General features: G+C 49.9%; 1 protein-coding gene across 7 annotated transcripts in view; it reads right to left on the minus strand.

Annotated features, from left to right (window-relative positions):
* syne1b (spectrin repeat containing, nuclear envelope 1b) overlaps nucleotides 1-18008 on the minus strand; it is a 52527-nt gene that overhangs the window by 5753 nt on the left and 28766 nt on the right. For 5 of the 7 annotated variants that reach the window (XM_088399884.1, XM_088399883.1, XM_088399887.1 and 2 more), the window contains 54 exons: nucleotides 17675-17943; nucleotides 17439-17604; nucleotides 17175-17330; nucleotides 16954-17106; nucleotides 16688-16870; nucleotides 16468-16605; nucleotides 16094-16279; nucleotides 15896-16018; nucleotides 15646-15828; nucleotides 15424-15567; nucleotides 15207-15362; nucleotides 14728-14868; nucleotides 14232-14345; nucleotides 14009-14170; nucleotides 13694-13897; nucleotides 13372-13539; nucleotides 12541-12744; nucleotides 12322-12453; nucleotides 12147-12247; nucleotides 11915-12068; nucleotides 11713-11826; nucleotides 11465-11623; nucleotides 11109-11318; nucleotides 10763-10864; nucleotides 10585-10704; nucleotides 10319-10519; nucleotides 10019-10192; nucleotides 9818-9949; nucleotides 9497-9693; nucleotides 9248-9380; nucleotides 9002-9184; nucleotides 8709-8858; nucleotides 8458-8634; nucleotides 8222-8377; nucleotides 8002-8157; nucleotides 7764-7934; nucleotides 7564-7697; nucleotides 7274-7478; nucleotides 6991-7173; nucleotides 6771-6917; nucleotides 6552-6706; nucleotides 6288-6435; nucleotides 6106-6200; nucleotides 5568-5802; nucleotides 5295-5489; nucleotides 5091-5216; nucleotides 4863-5018; nucleotides 2078-2236; nucleotides 1702-1868; nucleotides 1270-1620; nucleotides 1046-1196; nucleotides 706-888; nucleotides 420-557; nucleotides 79-270 (listed from right to left, as the gene is read on the minus strand). In XM_088399884.1, coding sequence (XP_088256010.1) covers nucleotides 79-270; nucleotides 420-557; nucleotides 706-888; nucleotides 1046-1196; nucleotides 1270-1620; nucleotides 1702-1868; nucleotides 2078-2236; nucleotides 4863-5018; nucleotides 5091-5216; nucleotides 5295-5489; nucleotides 5568-5802; nucleotides 6106-6200; nucleotides 6288-6435; nucleotides 6552-6706; nucleotides 6771-6917; nucleotides 6991-7173; nucleotides 7274-7478; nucleotides 7564-7697; nucleotides 7764-7934; nucleotides 8002-8157; nucleotides 8222-8377; nucleotides 8458-8634; nucleotides 8709-8858; nucleotides 9002-9184; nucleotides 9248-9380; nucleotides 9497-9693; nucleotides 9818-9949; nucleotides 10019-10192; nucleotides 10319-10519; nucleotides 10585-10704; nucleotides 10763-10864; nucleotides 11109-11318; nucleotides 11465-11623; nucleotides 11713-11826; nucleotides 11915-12068; nucleotides 12147-12247; nucleotides 12322-12453; nucleotides 12541-12744; nucleotides 13372-13539; nucleotides 13694-13897; nucleotides 14009-14170; nucleotides 14232-14345; nucleotides 14728-14868; nucleotides 15207-15362; nucleotides 15424-15567; nucleotides 15646-15828; nucleotides 15896-16018; nucleotides 16094-16279; nucleotides 16468-16605; nucleotides 16688-16870; nucleotides 16954-17106; nucleotides 17175-17330; nucleotides 17439-17604; nucleotides 17675-17943 — 8892 coding nt within the window. Of the gene's footprint in view, nucleotides 1-78; nucleotides 271-419; nucleotides 558-705; nucleotides 889-1045; nucleotides 1197-1269; nucleotides 1621-1701; nucleotides 1869-2077; nucleotides 2237-4862; nucleotides 5019-5090; nucleotides 5217-5294; nucleotides 5490-5567; nucleotides 5803-6105; nucleotides 6201-6287; nucleotides 6436-6551; nucleotides 6707-6770; nucleotides 6918-6990; nucleotides 7174-7273; nucleotides 7479-7563; nucleotides 7698-7763; nucleotides 7935-8001; nucleotides 8158-8221; nucleotides 8378-8457; nucleotides 8635-8708; nucleotides 8859-9001; nucleotides 9185-9247; nucleotides 9381-9496; nucleotides 9694-9817; nucleotides 9950-10018; nucleotides 10193-10318; nucleotides 10520-10584; nucleotides 10705-10762; nucleotides 10865-11108; nucleotides 11319-11464; nucleotides 11624-11712; nucleotides 11827-11914; nucleotides 12069-12146; nucleotides 12248-12321; nucleotides 12454-12540; nucleotides 12745-13371; nucleotides 13540-13693; nucleotides 13898-14008; nucleotides 14171-14231; nucleotides 14346-14727; nucleotides 14869-15206; nucleotides 15363-15423; nucleotides 15829-15895; nucleotides 16019-16093; nucleotides 16280-16467; nucleotides 16606-16687; nucleotides 16871-16953; nucleotides 17107-17174; nucleotides 17331-17438; nucleotides 17605-17674; nucleotides 17944-18008 lie in introns of all 7 variants that reach the window. The other 2 variants (XM_088399880.1, XM_088399881.1) reach the window with 1 other exon arrangement.

Genomic DNA, 18008 nt, shown 5'->3' on the forward strand with positions numbered 1-18008 from the left:
TACTACTTTTTTCTAATTGAAGCTCCTCGACTCCCTTCAACATACATACATACATCCTGGGACTGTTTAAGGTCTTACGGGCAGTCGTATGAGCTTCTTGTAGTATCTCTCCACCCGTCCGAAGACCTCCTGGCAGTAGCGCTGAAGCTCCTCGAGTTCCTCCTCGATGACGGCGGCGTCTAGCGGCTCGCTCTTCTCGATCAGTGCCCCGCCCTGGTGGAAGATGCCCTCAATCTTGGCCGTGGTCAGTGAGATCTCCTGCTGGAAGGACTGCGGGACCAGAAAAAGCCTCACTAACAGTGTACAAAAAAAGTGATGCGCGTTATTTCTCCAATATTTGTATGTGCAGTCTTTTGTTATCCATCCGCCTGATTTTTCAATCAAAGCCAACATTGAATTGTTGCTCTGCAGCCACTCACCCGGAGCTGTTTGATCTTAGCTTGGATGTCGCACTCAGAGAAGTGCTCGATGTTGGTGAGCTGCAGGTCCATCTCAGTCAGCCACACCAGGATGCCATCCCTGGCCGTCTCAAACTCCTCCCTTTGACTGATGAAGTGCTGCACAAGCAAAGGAAAAACGCTCCTTGTCAGTCAGAATACAAACTCAGTTGCAAGAAGCAGGTCAGCCTTTTGGAATGAGTGAGGACTGCTTTGCTCACTCAGGGCCTGGATAGAAGCCGCGTGAGCCAGTGGTCATGGTCCCCACCTTGAGCCGGCGGAGGATGGCCGCTACTCTCTTCTGCAGGTTGTCCCAGCGCTGGTTGGTGCTGTGCGCCATCTCCTTCAGGCCGCCGGAAGCGTCGGTGCGGTTTTCTCTGGCCAGCCGGCGGTACTGCTTGTTCAGCAATTCCAGCTGCGTCAGGTTTTCGTGGACCTGACGCTGGAAAGTCTGCGGACATGCGGTGAGACAAACCGCAAAGGTCTCTTCTCCTAAAAGTGCGACTAAGGTATATACTGAGGCTTTGTTTTTCTTGTAAAAAATCTTGATTGATTAAAATGACATAATGATATGTCTTGTAAATACTTCTTTATCATAAATTGTGCACCTCAAATTTCTTGAGTTCCTCCTTGGCTTCGGTGTACAAAACACCCGAGGAGTTGGGTAACGCGGCCATCTCCTCAGAGGCGGCCAGCCACTCCTCAAAGCGGGTCACGTCCTCCAGGAATTTCTGCCACAAGCGCCACGTTTCCTCAATCCTGCAAACCGACGTGCACTTTGGTTAATTATCAGAGGTGATCAGCGAGCAAAGAGTCAAAGACAAAGTCCTACTTGAGCCTCCTTTCCATGGAGGAGGCGCAGATGCTCCTCCATCGGCGGTCCAGACTGCGCGTGGCCTGCTGGATGGAGTTGCACTCGGCGTCGGTGGCACAGGCGTCACAGTCGTGCAGCAGAACCTCGCACAGGTTCAGCAACGACGCCACGCCGGTGCTGTGCTTTTCGATGTCGCTCTGAAGCTCCTGCTGTAGGTCGAGCCTCCGCTGAATGTCTTGGAAGTCGCAGGAGTCATAAGCGATGGGCTGGGATAGCTCGGTCTCGATGTGGGCCAGCCAGGTACGCAGGCTGCTCATGTTCTTGTCCAACTGCTGCACTGCCACCAGGGTTTCCCTCAGCTTCTTCACCCTGACAACAGCAAACGCGCCGGAGATTGAAAATGGAGCTGGTGGATTGGTCGAGTTGAAAGTGTCTTGTCGGTCGCCTCACCTAGCGCCGATTAGGTCCAGGAGGTGCTGCCAGCGGTCGTTGACTTTGGTGAGCTTGTGTTGGATTTCGGTGGCCTTGCTCGGGTGGCTGGCCCGGGCCAGGCGCTCTCCCAGCTGGTGGAGGTGCAGCTTGTTCTCCTCGGCCACGGAGATCTCCTCCTGGTAGTCCTGACAACAACACACCACAGACAATTACAATTTGGTAACTTGTGCTGAACGTTAAGCCAAAAATCAAACATAAAACAAACACAAATGGGATGGAATCCTGGGGAAACAACTCAAAATTGAACCTTGTGGAATAGGACCATAAGACGGTAGTGGAACTCAGAGCAACCAAAACTAACACAAAAAAAAAAGTCCTAATGTGCGCTCCTTACCTTCCGCAGCCGCTCGATCATCTCTTCGATGCTGACGTCTCCATTTTGCGACACCTTGCTCTCCATGCTGGTGAGCCACTCGCACAGCTCCTTGTACTTGTCATGAAAGGCACTCCACTCGTTCAGCTTGTCGGCCACCTGCTGCCCGCGCAAGTTTAGCTGCCAAGATAGAAAGACATTGGCCAAGTCGAGTGAGGCGCTGAGATGGCGCTGGGTGGTTTTGTGTGTTTCCTGTCTCTCTGTTGTGAAGCACAAACAGGATGCAGTGCACAATCTTTCAGTGCAGCTGTTTCATCAACTTTGCAAACAGGAAATAGACTTTTTAAACTAAAAAATAGTTCTTTGTCAATTCAGATCGATCCAAAATATTCAGCCCATCCAGAATTTCTTGGGAACTATTATCCATACTCCAATTCTAATCGCATTTCCAAAACTGCAGACTTCAAAATTCCCTTATTTCGCAAGAAAATTCCCACATAAAAAAAACACCTTCACAAAATCTTAATTTCTAAATTCCTACATTTGATAACAAAATTCTCAACTTAAAAACTATCTGACACATTAATCTCCATCTTCCATATTCCTTGATCACTTTAGACCAGGGGTGCCCAATACGTCGATCGCCATCGACCGGTCGATCGCCTAGCCACTACTGGTAGATCGCGTGACATTAAAAGTATAAAAAGGGCAGCTGCCCATAGTAAAAAGATTAAAAAAAAAGTATCACTTCCATAGGGAATGGGTGGACTTTTTTTTCACGTTGACATATATATATATATACACACACACACACACACACACACACACAAACCGTAATTTCCGGACTATAAGCCGCGACTTTTTCCCAAAATTTTGGACCCTGCGGCTTATAGTCAGGTGCGGCTTATATAAGATTTTTTTCGTGATTTTTGTGATGACTTGATCACTTTTACTCTTAACACTATTATATACAGTAAAAGCTACAAAACAAACTGACAAATAATTTGTTTTCAAATAATTTGTTTTGCAAGACGAGTAAAAACTGGTCAAATATTTAAAAAAAAAGATATTATTAAAAGTGAAGACAATTTGCAATTCTAGTAATGACACACGAATTTGATGCACAATTTGTCTTCGCGGGCCACATAGAATGATGTGGTGGGCCGTATCTGGCCCCCGGGCCTTGAGTTTGACACCTGTGCTCTAAACCCTTTCTTACTCTGCCATGTGACTCAGAGATTACACAAAGCAGTGGCGCTGTTTGGACCATCTGCATTGTATTAAAACTCAATCAATCAGCATTTAAATTAAATTCTTCTGACATTTTGCTCACCAAAAACAAGTTGTAATGAATGTGAACTTTTAATGCATTTTATTCAGGTTACTTTGAACCTTAAATGGCGGCGCGGCGTACTTATGGATTTTTACGGCCTCCGGCCTCCAGGGGGCGCTCTAGCAGGAAGCAAGAGCGAGACAGGCAAAGAGATAATGCGCCGAAGAAGACGTGATAGTTTGTGTTTACAACATTTCGCGCATCACGCAGAACGCGATCAAGACGGACATTACTGAAAGGAGGCTTTTATACACAAACCGTCATGATGGGGGACAAAAGAAATGCATATGATGCCGCTTTTAAGTCAAAGGCAGTCGATGTTGATGACATTGTGTTGTGTCTACTTTGGAGCGTATTTATGGATTTTTACGGCCTCCAGGGGGCGCTCTAGCGGGAAGCAAGAGCGAGACAGACGAAGAAGAGATAATGCGCCGAAGAAGACGTGCTAGTTTGTGTTTTGATCGTCTCACGCATCACGCACACACCCACACTCGCACTCACACAAAGAAGAGACAGAACGAGATCAAGACGGACATTACTTAAAGGAAGCTTTTATACACAAACCGTCATTATGGGGGACAAAAGAAATGCATATGATGCCGCTTTTTAGCTATACATGTCGCTCGCTAGTTTAATGTAATTTAGCGCTTCGTGCATGAATAAGATTAGCATGAACAGACCCTCATCACACTCGAAGAAATGCATAAAAGCGACGACGAAAGAGAGACTGAGAAAGTGTGAGGCGAAAGATATCTAACGCTATTCCAATCGGACACTAAGTAGGAAGACTTCGATTGTTTCAGTGCACAGGAGGAAGATGAAGACGGCTCTTTTTTTACTTTTACTGGTATGTTTTCTTTAACCAGCCCTGTTAGTGCTGTGCTACCGTGTTGCTGCTGTGTTGCTGCTGTGTTACCGCCGCGTCTCAGTGACTTTCCTGTGTTACTTCCGTGTTGCTGCGGTATTACTGCCGCGTCACAGGCAGTGTTTGGAAAGAAATGTTAAGGTATGTTATTAAAGCTTTAAAAAAACTTTCTGTGTCCAGTCTTTCTTTGATAATAACTCGCGTGCACACTTCCGCGTTGTAAACATTGCCTGTGGCGCAGCAGTAGTACTGCAGCGTCACAGGCAATGTTTAGAAAGACATGTTCAAGTATGTTATTAAAACGTTAAAAAGGCTTTCTATGTACTGTCTTTCTGTGTAAAAAACTCGTGTGCACGTGCGGTTTATAGTCCGGTGCGGTTACATATCCCTGAATTTTAGCTGGTGCGGTTTATAATCCGGTGCGGCTTATAGTCCGGAAATTACGGTATATATAAAAAATAAATTAATTTTTTTAGTGGGTAGATCTTTGTGACTTGGTCATTTCAAAAGTAGCTCGCGAGCTGGAAATGTTTGGGCACCCCTGCTTTAGACCGTTTCAAAGTCCCACGCACGACATTTAAACAACCCAAGTGATGTGCATGCGTCACCTGGTGGCAGATTTCCTCCCACATGCGCTGCAGCAGCTCAATACGCTCCTGCAGTACGCACAGGTCCTCAGCGCTGATGTAGCACGACAGCGACTCCCTCAGGACAGTCAGGTGGGCCAGATCGCCAGTCCAGCCTTCGATGGCGCCCTCCAAGTCCTGATAAATGGCGGAGGCGCCCGTGTGACGTACAGTAGGTCCAAACGCAGGAAAGGACCGGATCCGGTGTACCTTGCAGCGCATCTGCTGCGCTTGCAGGTCATCGTGATGATCGGGAAGAGGCTGAGAGAGTTGTCGCTTGAAGGCCCGAAGCTTCTCCAGAGATGCGCCGATGCCTTTGTCACAGCGGTCCCAGTCCTGTTGTCACACAAAGCGAGTTTGCGATATCTGGATTCCATTTCGTAAAGATACTTTAGCAATGAAGGTGTGCTGCACCTTCAACAAGGTGCTGAGTTCCCTCCGCATTTCCTCCAATCGTCCGCTGGTCCGCTTCCAGCGCTGCTGGACATCGGTCAGCTCGGCCTGCAAAGCGGCCTCAGCCCGGCTGTCGGCCGACAGCAGCAGCTGTCTACCGGCCTCCACCGTCAGGATGTAACTGCCCTGCTGCCGCTGCAGCACCTTCTCCTTCAGCTGCAGACACACACACACAAGACAGAAACTTTAGCGAGGCTGGCCCATATGGACGGCTAAAACTGCCCGGTTCTGGACCTGGAGGGTATCCAGCATGGAGCGAGCTTGCTGCAGAGGAACAGATGTCCCGGGCCGAAGCCCCTCGGCCGGTTGGGAGAGGTCCACGAGCCACTTGCGCAGCTTGTCCAGCATCTCGCGGTAGCGCTGCCACTGGCGCACCAAGCCATCAATGATGCCGCGCCTCTGCTGGGCGCGCCGCACAACGCCCTGCCACTGGTTGCTCAGCAGGGCCAGTTTCAGATTGAACTCATTCCTGCACAATCCAATCCAGGAACAAAACAATATATATTTATTATTATTATTATATATATATATATATATATATATATATATATATATATATATATATATATATATATATATATATACATACACACACACACACACACACACACACACACACACACACACACACATATATACACACATACATACATACATACACACACACACACACACACACACACACACACACACACACACACACACACACACACACACACACACACACACAGACAAAACATATATGAACGGATTTAAAGTCTGTAAAGCCGACCGGTCATCCACTTGGCCCTGTTCCAGCATCCTTTGTCCATCGCAGATGATGGAGTGGAGGATCTGCTGGCGACTGAACATCTCAGCCTGGAATAACTGCAAGACATCAAACCGTGTCCATGGATAATAATAAAAAAATAAAAATTCCAAACATCCTGAGGGAGTCAGAGAAAGGCTAGGAACCTCGTGGGCCTTCTGCTGCTCCATCAAACTTTGATAGTTTCCGGAGATTTCCACAGCCAGATTCTGCTCCGTTTGGACCAAGAACTCCATCCACGTCTCACACTTTTCCAAGAAGGTCTGCTGCTGAAGCAGGAAGGACTGCAGTTTGCTGGAGGAAAAGAAAAGCCACAAGCCTTGAGCATGAGGCTGGTGGATCTGACAGAGGGCAGTCTGCGCCGCAGTGGGAGTGTCCTCTCAAGGCACAGATGATGATGAACTTCTTACCTAAATCTCTCAGTGGTCTGCGCCGAGGCGGCCGACCAGCTCCTGTTCAGGTTCTGCATACGTTTGATCTCGGAATCGTTGAGCGGGAGCCGATAACCCAGCTCGTTGAGACGCTCCAATTCTGGCGCCAAGCTGCTGAACTTCATCATCAGTCGCTGTTGAAAGACAACGCTTATGTCTGCAAATTCGCCGCAAAGATTTTTGTTTTGTTTTGCAAACCTTCAGCTCCTGCATACGCTCTTGGATGAGGTTCAAGTCAGTGGAGCCATTCGGGTCGTGCACCTTCAGAGCCTCCTCCGCTTCCACCACCCAGTCCCCTAAAGCGTCCAGCTGGCAGTTAAAGGTTTCGTAGTCGTGAACGCCGGTCTAGAAGGGTGAGGAGGCAAACTCAAAGCTCAGAACACACGTCACGTTGATGCTTGATGCAAAGGTTGCGCACCTGTAGTGTGACGAGTTGCCTGTTGAGTGCTTGCTCCAGCGCCGCCAGCCGCTGAGAAAGTGCCAGGTGGTCCGATTGAATGGCGGAGGCGGCCGAGGTGTCCACCTGCTGCTTCAGCTGATCTCCAAGCTCACGGAGAACCTGCAGGGAGGCTTGGACCGGGACGTGGGAATGGAGAACCTCCTGCCAAACAAAACAAAAAAATCGTTTAAAGAGGGGTAAAACTCTAGAAAATGACTTGATTTTCACGTCTGCGTTTGTAATGTGTACAAAGCGCACGTACGCTGCAGTTTTGGATCCAGGTAGACACGTGCTCATCAGCCATGTCCTCGCCGCACGCCGCCTTGAGGAGCTGCTCGGCTTTGTCTTCCTGGAGCAGGACGCTGGCGCAGTTCTGCTGGTGAAGGTCCTTGTAGCCTTGCCACAGTTGCTGGAGAGCTTTGCTGCTCCTCAGTCGCTCGGATATCTCCTCCAGGAGGCCGGACCACCTGAGGAGGACATGGTGCGCTTCAAGGAAGGAAGGGCTTGACGTTCATCGGCCAGACGGTGCTCTGGTGAAATCAATGGAGTCACCTTGCGTTGGCGTCCTTGAGGGCGTGCCCGAGGGAATCCGACACTGATGGGTGACACTCTTTCAGCAGCTGCTGGGTGATAGCACCGAACCTCCTCAGACTGCTCTCCTGCTTCTCCAGTTCCTCTCGCAAAGCCTGTAGACGGCACACCGATGACCGGATCGGATCCAGCCGTCGCATCCGAGCGAAGACAAATCATACCTGCAGACTTTGCACTTGCTGCTGAACGGCCTCCAAGGAGCCGGTGAGGAGGCGGAAACGTGAGACGGAATACCGGCCTTCTGTCAAGTAGCCGTTAATCTCTTCTGAAGCGCGTTTGTAAAGACTCCACTGATCCAACACCGACGTCAGGCTGATCTTCAGCTGGCCGATCTGGACATTCTGATCTTAAGTTTGGTTTTCGAGGAAAATAATCAAGACAGGAATGGAAGCAACATACGAGGTGGTCCAGATTGGCCCAGGTGTGGTTGACGCCCTGGAGGGTCTCCATGACGATAGCGCAGGCCTCATCGGTTTTGTTCTGAACAAGAGCGCAGCCCTGCTCTTCAACCCGCTCCAGTTCTTTTTCTTTGTCCCTCATCAGCTCCTCCATTTCCTGAAAAATAGATTTTGGAGTTTTGACCGGCTCTTCAAGAAGGCCGAAGACATGTGAGGGCTACCTGGCAGTCCTTGAGCGCATTCTGTACTGACATCAGGTCCTCAATCCTGTGCTTTCTCTTCAGCCGCTCTTCTTGAGTTCCCATCCAGGACTTCAGAGTCTGAACGCTACTCTCATACTCCAGCCACATCTGCAGCAGGCTCTCCAGGAACTGGATCTGTCAAACAAATGTTCCACCTTCTATTTTTTGTTGTTGTGCCACAGATGCAAGATGACTTTCATTCCCCGCTGCCTCACCCGCTCACTGATGCGACCCTGTAGGATCTGCCACCGCTTGTTCATGATGCCGAGACGCTCGGCAAAGTCGGTTTTGTCGCTGCGCTTGCTCTCCACGTCGTGGCCGCTGAGGTGCAGCACCGACTGGTTGACAAAGTCCACCGTCAACTGCTTGCAGCTTAAATCCACCCTGACGCCCTGAGAAATGGCAAATGTTCTGTTCGAGTCGCCGAGCCAACCTTCTCGCATAGCAAAACCATTTTCAAGGCCACCTTGTATTTCTGCAAGTAGTCCTGGATCACATGTGATCCGACGGCACTCTTGAGGTTTTCTTCATCCTCCTCAATGACATTCTCCATCAGCGATATCCAATTGAACAGCTCTGAGATGGCGTGGCGGGAGGCCACCTTCTCCATTTGGATCTGAGGAAAAAATGGACATCATTTACATACACGTTTAATTTGTCTGTCAGCAAGAACTGAAATGGCAAGAATTTGTTCCGGCCCACTAAAACCTACTCAACCGTTTTTGACGAGGAGTAAAGTCAAGGTTGAGGGGTAGGTACCTGATGGAGCTTCTCCTGCACCACCGGTATGCGTGTGAACAATTCACTCCACTGATTGTCGATGCGGGCCAGGTCTGAGCGCAGCGCTACCGTGTCCACCTTCTTTAGTCTCAGGAGTTGGTGTCCGTCAGAGAGCACAGAACTCTTCAGGCTGGACTTGGTCTCCGCTTCCTTGGAAAACTCCTGAGATAGAGCGCAATCTTGAGAACGACAGCATGATGGTGACGTGATAAGCAGTGACCTCACCAGAAAAGCGGAGAGCTGCTCTCTGACTGTTTCCAACTCCTGCGGGACCAAGAGTGCTTGCGTGTTCCAAAACTCCAGACGCTCCAGGGCAGACTGGAGCCATTCGCTCAGCTCCCCGCAATGTCTCTGATAGCTGGGGAGAAAAAAAATGAGACTGAGTATTTTCGATCAATTCTGTATTTTCATCCATAGCTGTCACGGTTCCGACATTTATTGTGGATCCACAGCGCATCTGATGATGTCCCTGACCTGGTCCAGTGTTTGAGGATGGCCTCCAGACGCTGCAGTTCCTTGGTGACTTTGCCAGTGTTTTCCAGCCAGTGCTCGCCCAGAACCGCCAATTGATTCTCCAACGCGGGACAGCAGACGGACAGCAGGAGACGTTTGCCTTCTGCCAGAACCTGGTGCAGTTTGTGTTGGTGCTCCGTGAGCTTCCCCTTCAGAGCCTGGAAGAGGGACTTGAGTCACATTTTTTGCAAAGGTGGCAAAAGTATTACAACAGATACTTGAGTAAAAAGGCCAAGTAGAGGACTTGGATAAAACGGCAGATTCATTTTCTCCTCGTTGTACCTGATACAGTGAAATCCGCTCCATCAGTTTCTCCTCCGTCTCTTCCACTAATGCCACTGCAGGGATACTCTCCTCGACAGCCTCCAACTGGCCATCCAGGCTTTGGTAATCCTGCACCAAGTGATGCCAACTCTGACAAAGAGAATACAGGAAATGGTTTGTCAGCGTTTTTTGTGGGTGAGGGGAGCCTCGTTGTCTTACCTCCAGAATGCCTTCCAGCTCCACACCTTTGCTGTGCGCTTGCTGGAGGACGCTCTGAGCCTGGTTTAAGGTCTCCTCCAGCACCCGCCTCTCTTTGGCCAGCATCAGCCCACTAATTTTTCCATAGTAGGTCTCAGTTAAAATCATATGTGACTCCAGGCCCTGGAAAAATTCCTACAAGACAACCACAGATTTTGGAGAAGAACCAATGTTGATTAAACTCAAGATAAACAGCTTTTTTTTAAACATGTATTTCATTATCCATACACATCATACAAATCATGTAACATAAAGTCTGACCTTGTGTTTGTCCAGGTGACTCTGGACTTCCTCGGCTGAGCTGGCGATGATCCTCTGGTCGGCAGCCATCTTGCCCTTGGCCGTGTCCACCAGGTCGGCAAGGTCCTGCAGGGCCCGCTCGTACTGCAGCTTGAGTGCCACGTTCTGGTTCAGCCCGCTGCGCCGAGTGCCTACGGTCATCATCAGCTCCTCGTAGGCATCCTGACCCCCCCAAAAAACAAGACTAGTACTTTGATTTACAAATGCCCCAACTTCGTTCATCTAACCTGAAGCTTCAGTATTTTATCTGTTGATATCTGATCGGCTTGCAATGAAGCTCCTCTGCTTTTCAGTTCTGCAATTTTCTGTTCAAATTCTTTCAGGTTGTCCTCTGTGCTGGCAATGACCTGCATAAAAACGAAAGATGCGTAAAAAAATGAAAAGTGTAAAAACGTTTTGCCGTACCTGGAGCTGCTCTGAGACTGGTCTGTCCATGGCTTCGGCTAGTACTTGCAAGACCTGGCACTTTGACTCCATTAATGCACTCTGGAGATGTTGCAGTTCAGTCTGTGTTCAACAACAAAGCCAAATCATGCAGGACATTGTACAATCAAACAATCAATTATAAGTTCAAAAAATTGAGAACACAAGAACCATCAGTGTAAAAAAAGATGTGTTTTGTGTTGGTTTGGGGAATTACAAATGTGATGAACAAGCAGGGCCCCAGAACAGAGCCCTGGGGCACACCTCTGGTGCCTGAGGATGGCTGGGAGGTGAATAATTAAAGTTGAATGAACGGATGAATAGCAACCTGGTAGGCTGTGAGTTGGTGAGTCCTAGTCCTCATGTGATCGCAGCTTTGACCCAGAGCAGCGCCCAGAGCTCCCAGTCTCTCTTTCAGGCAGTCCATATTGTCCTCCAGCAAGGCCCGCTCCTCTTGCCTCAAGCCAGATGATGTGGCAAGCAAGGTCTGACTGAGCGCCACTTCCCCTGCCACGCGATGGAGATCTCTCTCCAACGTCTGCAAACCAAACCAGGAACAGTTCAGATCCTGTTTGATCTCTGATATTGAAGCAAGAATGCTGAATTCCATGAGTCTCTCCATCGAGGTTCAGTGACGCACAATCACACACATATTTCAGGATTTGGCAAGGAAAATGGTTGCACCATCTGCTTTTCCAGCTGAGCCTCTACGTTATCAGCCAGCAGCAGCGAGTCAGACAAGACCACGTTCTCCACGCCGTCCAGCCAGGAGGAGGTGGATGAGACGGCTGAGTAGAGCTGCTGCTCCATCGTGGACGCCTGCATGGCACTCTCGTCGCCAGGCTGAAAAAGGACAGCAGGGTAAAGTAATAAGTCGTGTGTCTCAAGTTTCCCAACTCTGACTTTTCCAAAACAATAATACAAATTTCAACCTGAGAATGTTCCATTGTTCGCCTGCAACGGTCATAAAGAGCCTTCAGCGTTGCGGCGTCAGTTTCAAGTTCTTCTTTCAAAAGCACTGCCGCACACGGAGCACTGGAATAAACCTGCAAAGAAACACAACCAATCTTTTCTCTGGCTTTTAAAAACAACTTTTAGTATTTTTGTCTTGCTTTTTGCATGACTCGACTGTACCGTCTGCTTGTGGTCCTGCATCAGGTTCTTTTGCATCAGCTGCACTTTGGTTTTAAGCTCCAGCCGCAGGCTCTCCCACCTTTGCCTCATCTGCTGACGGGCGGCGTCGGCTTCCCGCTCGGCGAGCGCAGCAGCTGAAAACGGCTCGGAAGCGCTGCCAAAAGCGCAAACAAATTTCCATTCACACTGTTCACAGTATTAGCTGAAAACTATTGAGAAGGGCGTTCAGTACGTGGTGCTGCCCGGCGACGCCTGCTGGATGAGGATCTCCTCGCCTCTGCTGGCCACCGACTGAAGCAGCTTCTTCTGCTCAGCGAGCTGCTCCTCCAATTCCTACGCAACGGGGGAGGTAACGACATTATTTTTCGTCCGAGCGCCGATGTCAACAGCGTGGTTGCGGAACGTACCCTTTGGCTCTGAAGCGTGTCCTGGTGCTGTTGGGAGCGCGTGGTCCGAGCCTGGGCCACCCAGTCCTGAACACTGGAGCTCTGAGAGAGACTGGAGTCGGACTCGCTGTCCTCCTGCTCTTGCGCGGAGCCCTGCGCACAATTTATTGGCATGTACGGTTTCATGTTTGTGTCTCGTTGGTAGTTTGCGGTTCAAATGTGTTGTCTGAGGAAGCCCACCTGCATGCTGGCATGCTTCTCCTGCAGCATCTTCTGCAGCTCCAGCAAGCCTCCCTTCAGCGTGCGCAACCTCCTGGCCAGCCGCTCGGCCTCAGCCCGGGTCTCAGCCCGGGTCTCGGTGCGTCCCCGCAGCAACAGGTTCTCGCTGCGTACGGACAGCACGGAGAGAGCCTGCACCTTCTCCTCAATGTCCAGCAGCATATTCTGCAGCAGCAGGAAGAGGGAGGCCAGCTCAAACATTGTCCATTTCTGTACGGACCTGCGGCTATTCCCGACCGGGGGGTGGCGAGGGCTTTGCCCTTTGACCCGGGCTCCTCTGCTCCGAGTTCTTCTGCCACATTGGCGCTAATCCCTCACGTCACATTGATAAAAAACGAAAGCCACGCGTCGAGTGAGATGAAAACGTGCATTTGTTTTCTCGTTTGTCAGTCCTCCCGGCTCTCGAGGATTTCCCGGAGGCTTTGCCACCAATCCCGGCAACGGGATCTATTCGTGGTCAGACGGCGACTCGTGAAGGACTCTGACATAATCTTCTTAAGAGCACTGCTCGTGCTGCTAAGAAGCAAGGCGGGTCAGCCAGCTGGAGGCCTGAGCACGCTTGTTTAGCTACTCACGATAGCAGTGCCCCTCCCACCTCAAAGGTTTTGACTCGGGCCTGCAAACATTGTTTACCAACACACTTTTTTCAAATTCCTGGATTCTAAACAACATTCCCTGACAACAAAACGTGTTTCTGCCTCAAAACTTCACATCAGTTCTTCCAAGCAATGTCGTCTCCTGAAAGGGAAATCATAATAAAACACAGTATGCAAAAAAAAAAAAAAAAAACACCTGACAATGCGTGAGCTGCCCTTCAGCGTCCGTCTCCTGCGTTTCAAGGATGACGGCGGCAGAACGTTGCGTCCGGGTCAACCACCGGTCCAGTTCGTCTGCTTGGTTCTGAAAACCTCGTATAGCCTCATCCAGGCGTTGACCTTCAAGACGATCGATGACGCGTTCCTGCAGTGGACGGGTTCACATTAACAATATTTAAATTGTCTCAATTGTGTGAAATCTTAGCCTGTCTCTATAAACACAAAGCTATTATTCAGTTGCATGAATGGCAAGTGAAGTGAAATTGGACCATTTCAGGCAATACGTGCTATTCTCTTACCTCCAATAGCTGGCGCTTCCCCGAAGCCTTCATGTGGATGGTGGCCATCCTCTCGGCGAGGACAGCCAGGGACGACTGCATGGCCAGCTGGTCGGCCATATCCGAGTCCACTGCGGAAGCGGCACCTACGTTCAGGTCGTCGCTGAAGCTCATCTGGAGCCCGTCAATGTCCTCCTGCATGCTCTCAATCTCTTGCATCACGCCCTGCAAAGTCATATAAGATGTAACTATATTTGGCGTTCCAATGTTTTTAGATTAGTCTGTATTTGCCCAAACTGTAGCCAAGGTCATTTATTAAGTCCAGAAATTGCTGACCTGGTGCATTGTCATGTGACTATCTGGACTGGTGTCAGCCTCTAGGGGCTCGCTCAGCTTGGCCTCCAGCGCTTCCATTTTGGACGAGATGGATTGCAGCGAGGCCTGGTAGCGCTGCTGCTTCTCCAGAGCTTCGTACAGACTTCTTTGCTTCTCACTGATCTGTCCGCATAGCAGACATGAAAGTGGCTGCAAAGACGGGACCTTCTGCGAGCATACCTACCACGTTTTTCAACGTCTCCCACGAGCGCTGCAGGTCATCCAGGTTGGCCACAGACTCAAAGGTCGGGTCGTAGAGTTCTTGGACCGGCGCTCTCTTCAGGGCTCCCCTTCCAGCCTGGGAGGATGCATTCAAAGGATTATGACTTGAGTTTTTTTTTTGCCTCTACTCATGAGAGACATGCGTACCAAATTCTAGCTTGTTCGGTGAAACCTGATTTTTTTTAGAACAGAGTACTTACTGAGTCACAACGGCCACCCAAAACGAACATGGCAGTCTTCCTATGTCTTTTCAGATATGGCTTCTAGAGACTTTAACGTGGGTCCACTCATGACAGATATTCCCACCAAATTCCATGTTGCTTAGGAGAACTGGCTTTGGCTTTGGCTGAATTTTTTAAAAGGTGCCAGCTACTAAGTTTTTACCACAAATGACTTTATGAGACTTTTTTTGTGGCTTCACATGGTTATCAAATTTTAAGTCGCTAGGTGAATGTTACCTTAGCAGGAGCAGCATCGCTGTGACCGAGCGGCGACGGCGAGCGACACGTGGGAGGGGAGGACACGGAGCTGACGGTGCCCTCCTCGCCGGACTCCTCGGTGACGGGAGACAGGAGGGCGTGGCAGCGGCCCGCCGTGATCTGAAGGTAGGGCGAGAAACATCACGTAGGGATAATTTGTGGGTTTTTTTGTTTCGCTTCATGACTTGGTGTGTCCTCATGGACTTTCTTTGCTGAAATATATTTTGTTATGTAATGAACAATTTGATTTTGATTGGCTTGTTTTCCTGACAAAACAACAGTATTTTTTCCATTTGAACAAATTAAACATTCAATGAATTACTCAATCTATCAATGACCTTGGATTGTAATGAGTGTCATTTCGGAAATGTTGCTCTTTCCTAGTCAACAACTGAAATATTATTATTATTATTGTCGACGTATTTTTACGCATCACTATTGGATTATTCCGATGTTACCGTCACAGTTGTCCTCTCCTCCTCCATCTCGGGCAAGTCCTCGTCGCTGACGGTCAACAGCAGCGTGGCGTGCTTGGCCTTCACCGCCAACATTTTGCACTTGGAGTTGAGGGAGGCGATCTGCTCCTGGTAGCCTTTGATCTTCTGGGCCAGCTCCTGAGAAGAAGAAGAAGTGGTTGGCGGTTGGATTCAGCCTGACCTTGTTGGGTGGAATTACCTCGTGGTGAAGGATCTGCGTCTGTAGCTCCTGGATGCTGCTGGTAGCGATGGGGCGGTCCTGGATGACGCGGTGCGCTTCCTCGATCAAGCCCTGCAATTCCTTCACTTCTTGTTCGTACTGCTCGTACTGCACCACTGCCTCCTGGAGATTTTTTTGTAAAAATCGATTTGGATAAAGATAAAGGCACGAGCGAGCGTCCATTTTTGAAACTTGGTCAACCTGAAGGATGTTGCACTGCTGGATGGTTACGTGCTGCAGGTGGCTGGCATCTTGCTGCAGACGGAGAGCTGTGCGACAAACAGCCAGGTTGGGCATCGCCTCTTCGGGCACCCGCAGGGCACTCTGGCACAGCTGCACTGCCTGCACCTGCTGCTTCAAACTCTCCATGTCTGCCATCAAACGCTGAAAAAAAGGGTGTCCATCAAATGTTGAAAAACTGGCACAGGGCTTGCCTTCTCCCATCTCCCACCTGTCTCTGCAGCAGCTGTTCTTTGAGGCTCTGGCCTGCCAGCTCAGGTGACGTTAGCGTGGACTGGACCTGCTCCAGAGCGACGTGTAACGCCATCACCTCACATTCCAGCGCTTCCATACTCTGAGGACGTGGGGGATTCTGTTAGACAAATGTCAAAGACAACGTGACGAAGAGCAGCGACTGAGTCCTCCGCACCTTCTCGGCGTCCTCCAAGCTCTGCAGCCGCGTCTTGATGCTCTGCTGGAGCTCCTCTGTGTGTCGGCTGAGCTCGCACACTTGCCGGTTCATGGACTCCACCTGCAGGACCTCTGACAGGAGTTCCACTTTCTCCGCCATGGACTCCAGGTCACCGTGGAGCTCGCGGGACTCTCGCAGGACAGCCTGGCGAGGAGACCGAAACAGCGTTTGTAGGTGAAGGACGAGAATCAGTGGTTTAGATAACTTTTTGCATTGAAGATTATCCATATGCTCGACAGGAAATATCCAAAAAGATTAATGGATGGATAAAATAATTGTTTGTTGCAGCCCCACGGAACTCTTGAGGACTCCCACCGACTGGTGCCACCCACCTGGTACATGCGTATCTGCTCCTGAAGGTGAAGCGACGAATTCCAGATAACGTTGGCCCTCACCAGGCTCTTGGCTTTCTCCGACCACCTCACAATGAAGTCCAGCATCTCGTGGTATTCGTCTAAATAGCAAACAGCCTGGACAGCAAAGAAAAACGGACATGGCTGTGCAATGAACCCTCACATACTTTTTTTAAGTTTCAGATGAACGGTCGAAAACCTTTTTGAGCCAGTTGTTGCGGCAGTCAGCCAGTCGGGTGGTGTGATGGTGCATCTCTGAGAGCTTCCCGATGGCGTCGCTCAGCTGCTTTGCCAGCAGAGGGTTGCGGCGGCTGAACTCCTGCACTCCCGCGTCCAGCTCGGCGAGAGTACGACCGCAGGAGTCCAAGTCACCGGCTAGACTCTGAAAGCATTAAAAAAAAAAAACCATAAGACTGTTTGGTGAAAAACCTTACAGCCACTGCTGGAGGTAAATCGGTGCTCTACCTTGACTTCTTCTTTGGCTTGGTCAACTTCTGGTGATTTGTCCTTAAATTTGTCAGAGATAGCTTTGAGCTTCTCAGAAACCTCGTGGATTCGAGAATTGAACTCTTCCTTAATTTCTCTGGTTTTCTGGATGTCTCTTTCTTTGGACAGAACCTGGAACGCACCAAATACAAAAAATACTGCAGAGTCCAGAATGGACCTTGAGAAAATTTGAAGCGCACCTGATCCTCAATGGCCCCCAAAGCCAGCGAGACCTCGGCCAACTGCATGGAGATTTCAGAAGGCAGGATGGTGTAGAGATCCAGGTACTTGCTCTGTTGCTGCTCGGCTAGTTTGTCCACGTTTTGACGGTAGGTGATCACGTCTCCATGGACCACCTGCACAAAAGTAGATGAAGCTTCGTCAAACAAAAAATATATCATAATATTCTTAGATCAATATCTCAAGGTAATGAATCCACTTTGTAAGTCCACTTTTCTTGGTACCTCCAGTTCCTGAAGCAGCGAGTCAATGTCAGGCGAGGGGTTGAAAAGAAGCTCCCTGGTCTCCTGGATCCAGGCTTTCACCACGCTGAGTTCTCGCTCAACCTCCTCTCTGTCTCTCAGTTCCTGAGCGGCCTGAGCTCGCTTGGTCCTGGATTGCGTCAGGAGGCTATGCCAAAACACAAAGAAATGACACCAGAAGAAATGAAGTCAACAAGACAGCCGTGCGGCATTAGTACCCGTCCATCTGGTCCTGCACAGCCCGGATCTCCTTCAGACTGGGGAGCTCTTCTTGCTCACTGGTGGGTGAGGGCACCTCCACGTCATGCAGCAGGCTGAGGGCGTACTGGCGCAGCAGAGTCAGCGACGACAGCTCTCTCTCCAAGTCTTGGCTCAGAACGTCATGCTGCTCCAGCAGAGACTGCAGCGTGGCCTTGGAACACTTCTCCACCGCGCTGTCCGGCACCCGACCCCGGAGCTCATCGGCAACCGCTCGCACCTTTGTCATCTTTTGCCAATGATGCGTTTCGGTCAGTACTTGTCATTAGGCTGGTTTCTGTGCATCCCGACTTA

This window comes from Syngnathus floridae, chromosome 16, assembly GCF_059516105.1.
Source record: "Syngnathus floridae isolate MCC-2025c chromosome 16, RoL_Sflo_1.0, whole genome shotgun sequence".
NCBI lineage: Eukaryota > Metazoa > Chordata > Actinopteri > Syngnathiformes > Syngnathidae > Syngnathus > Syngnathus floridae.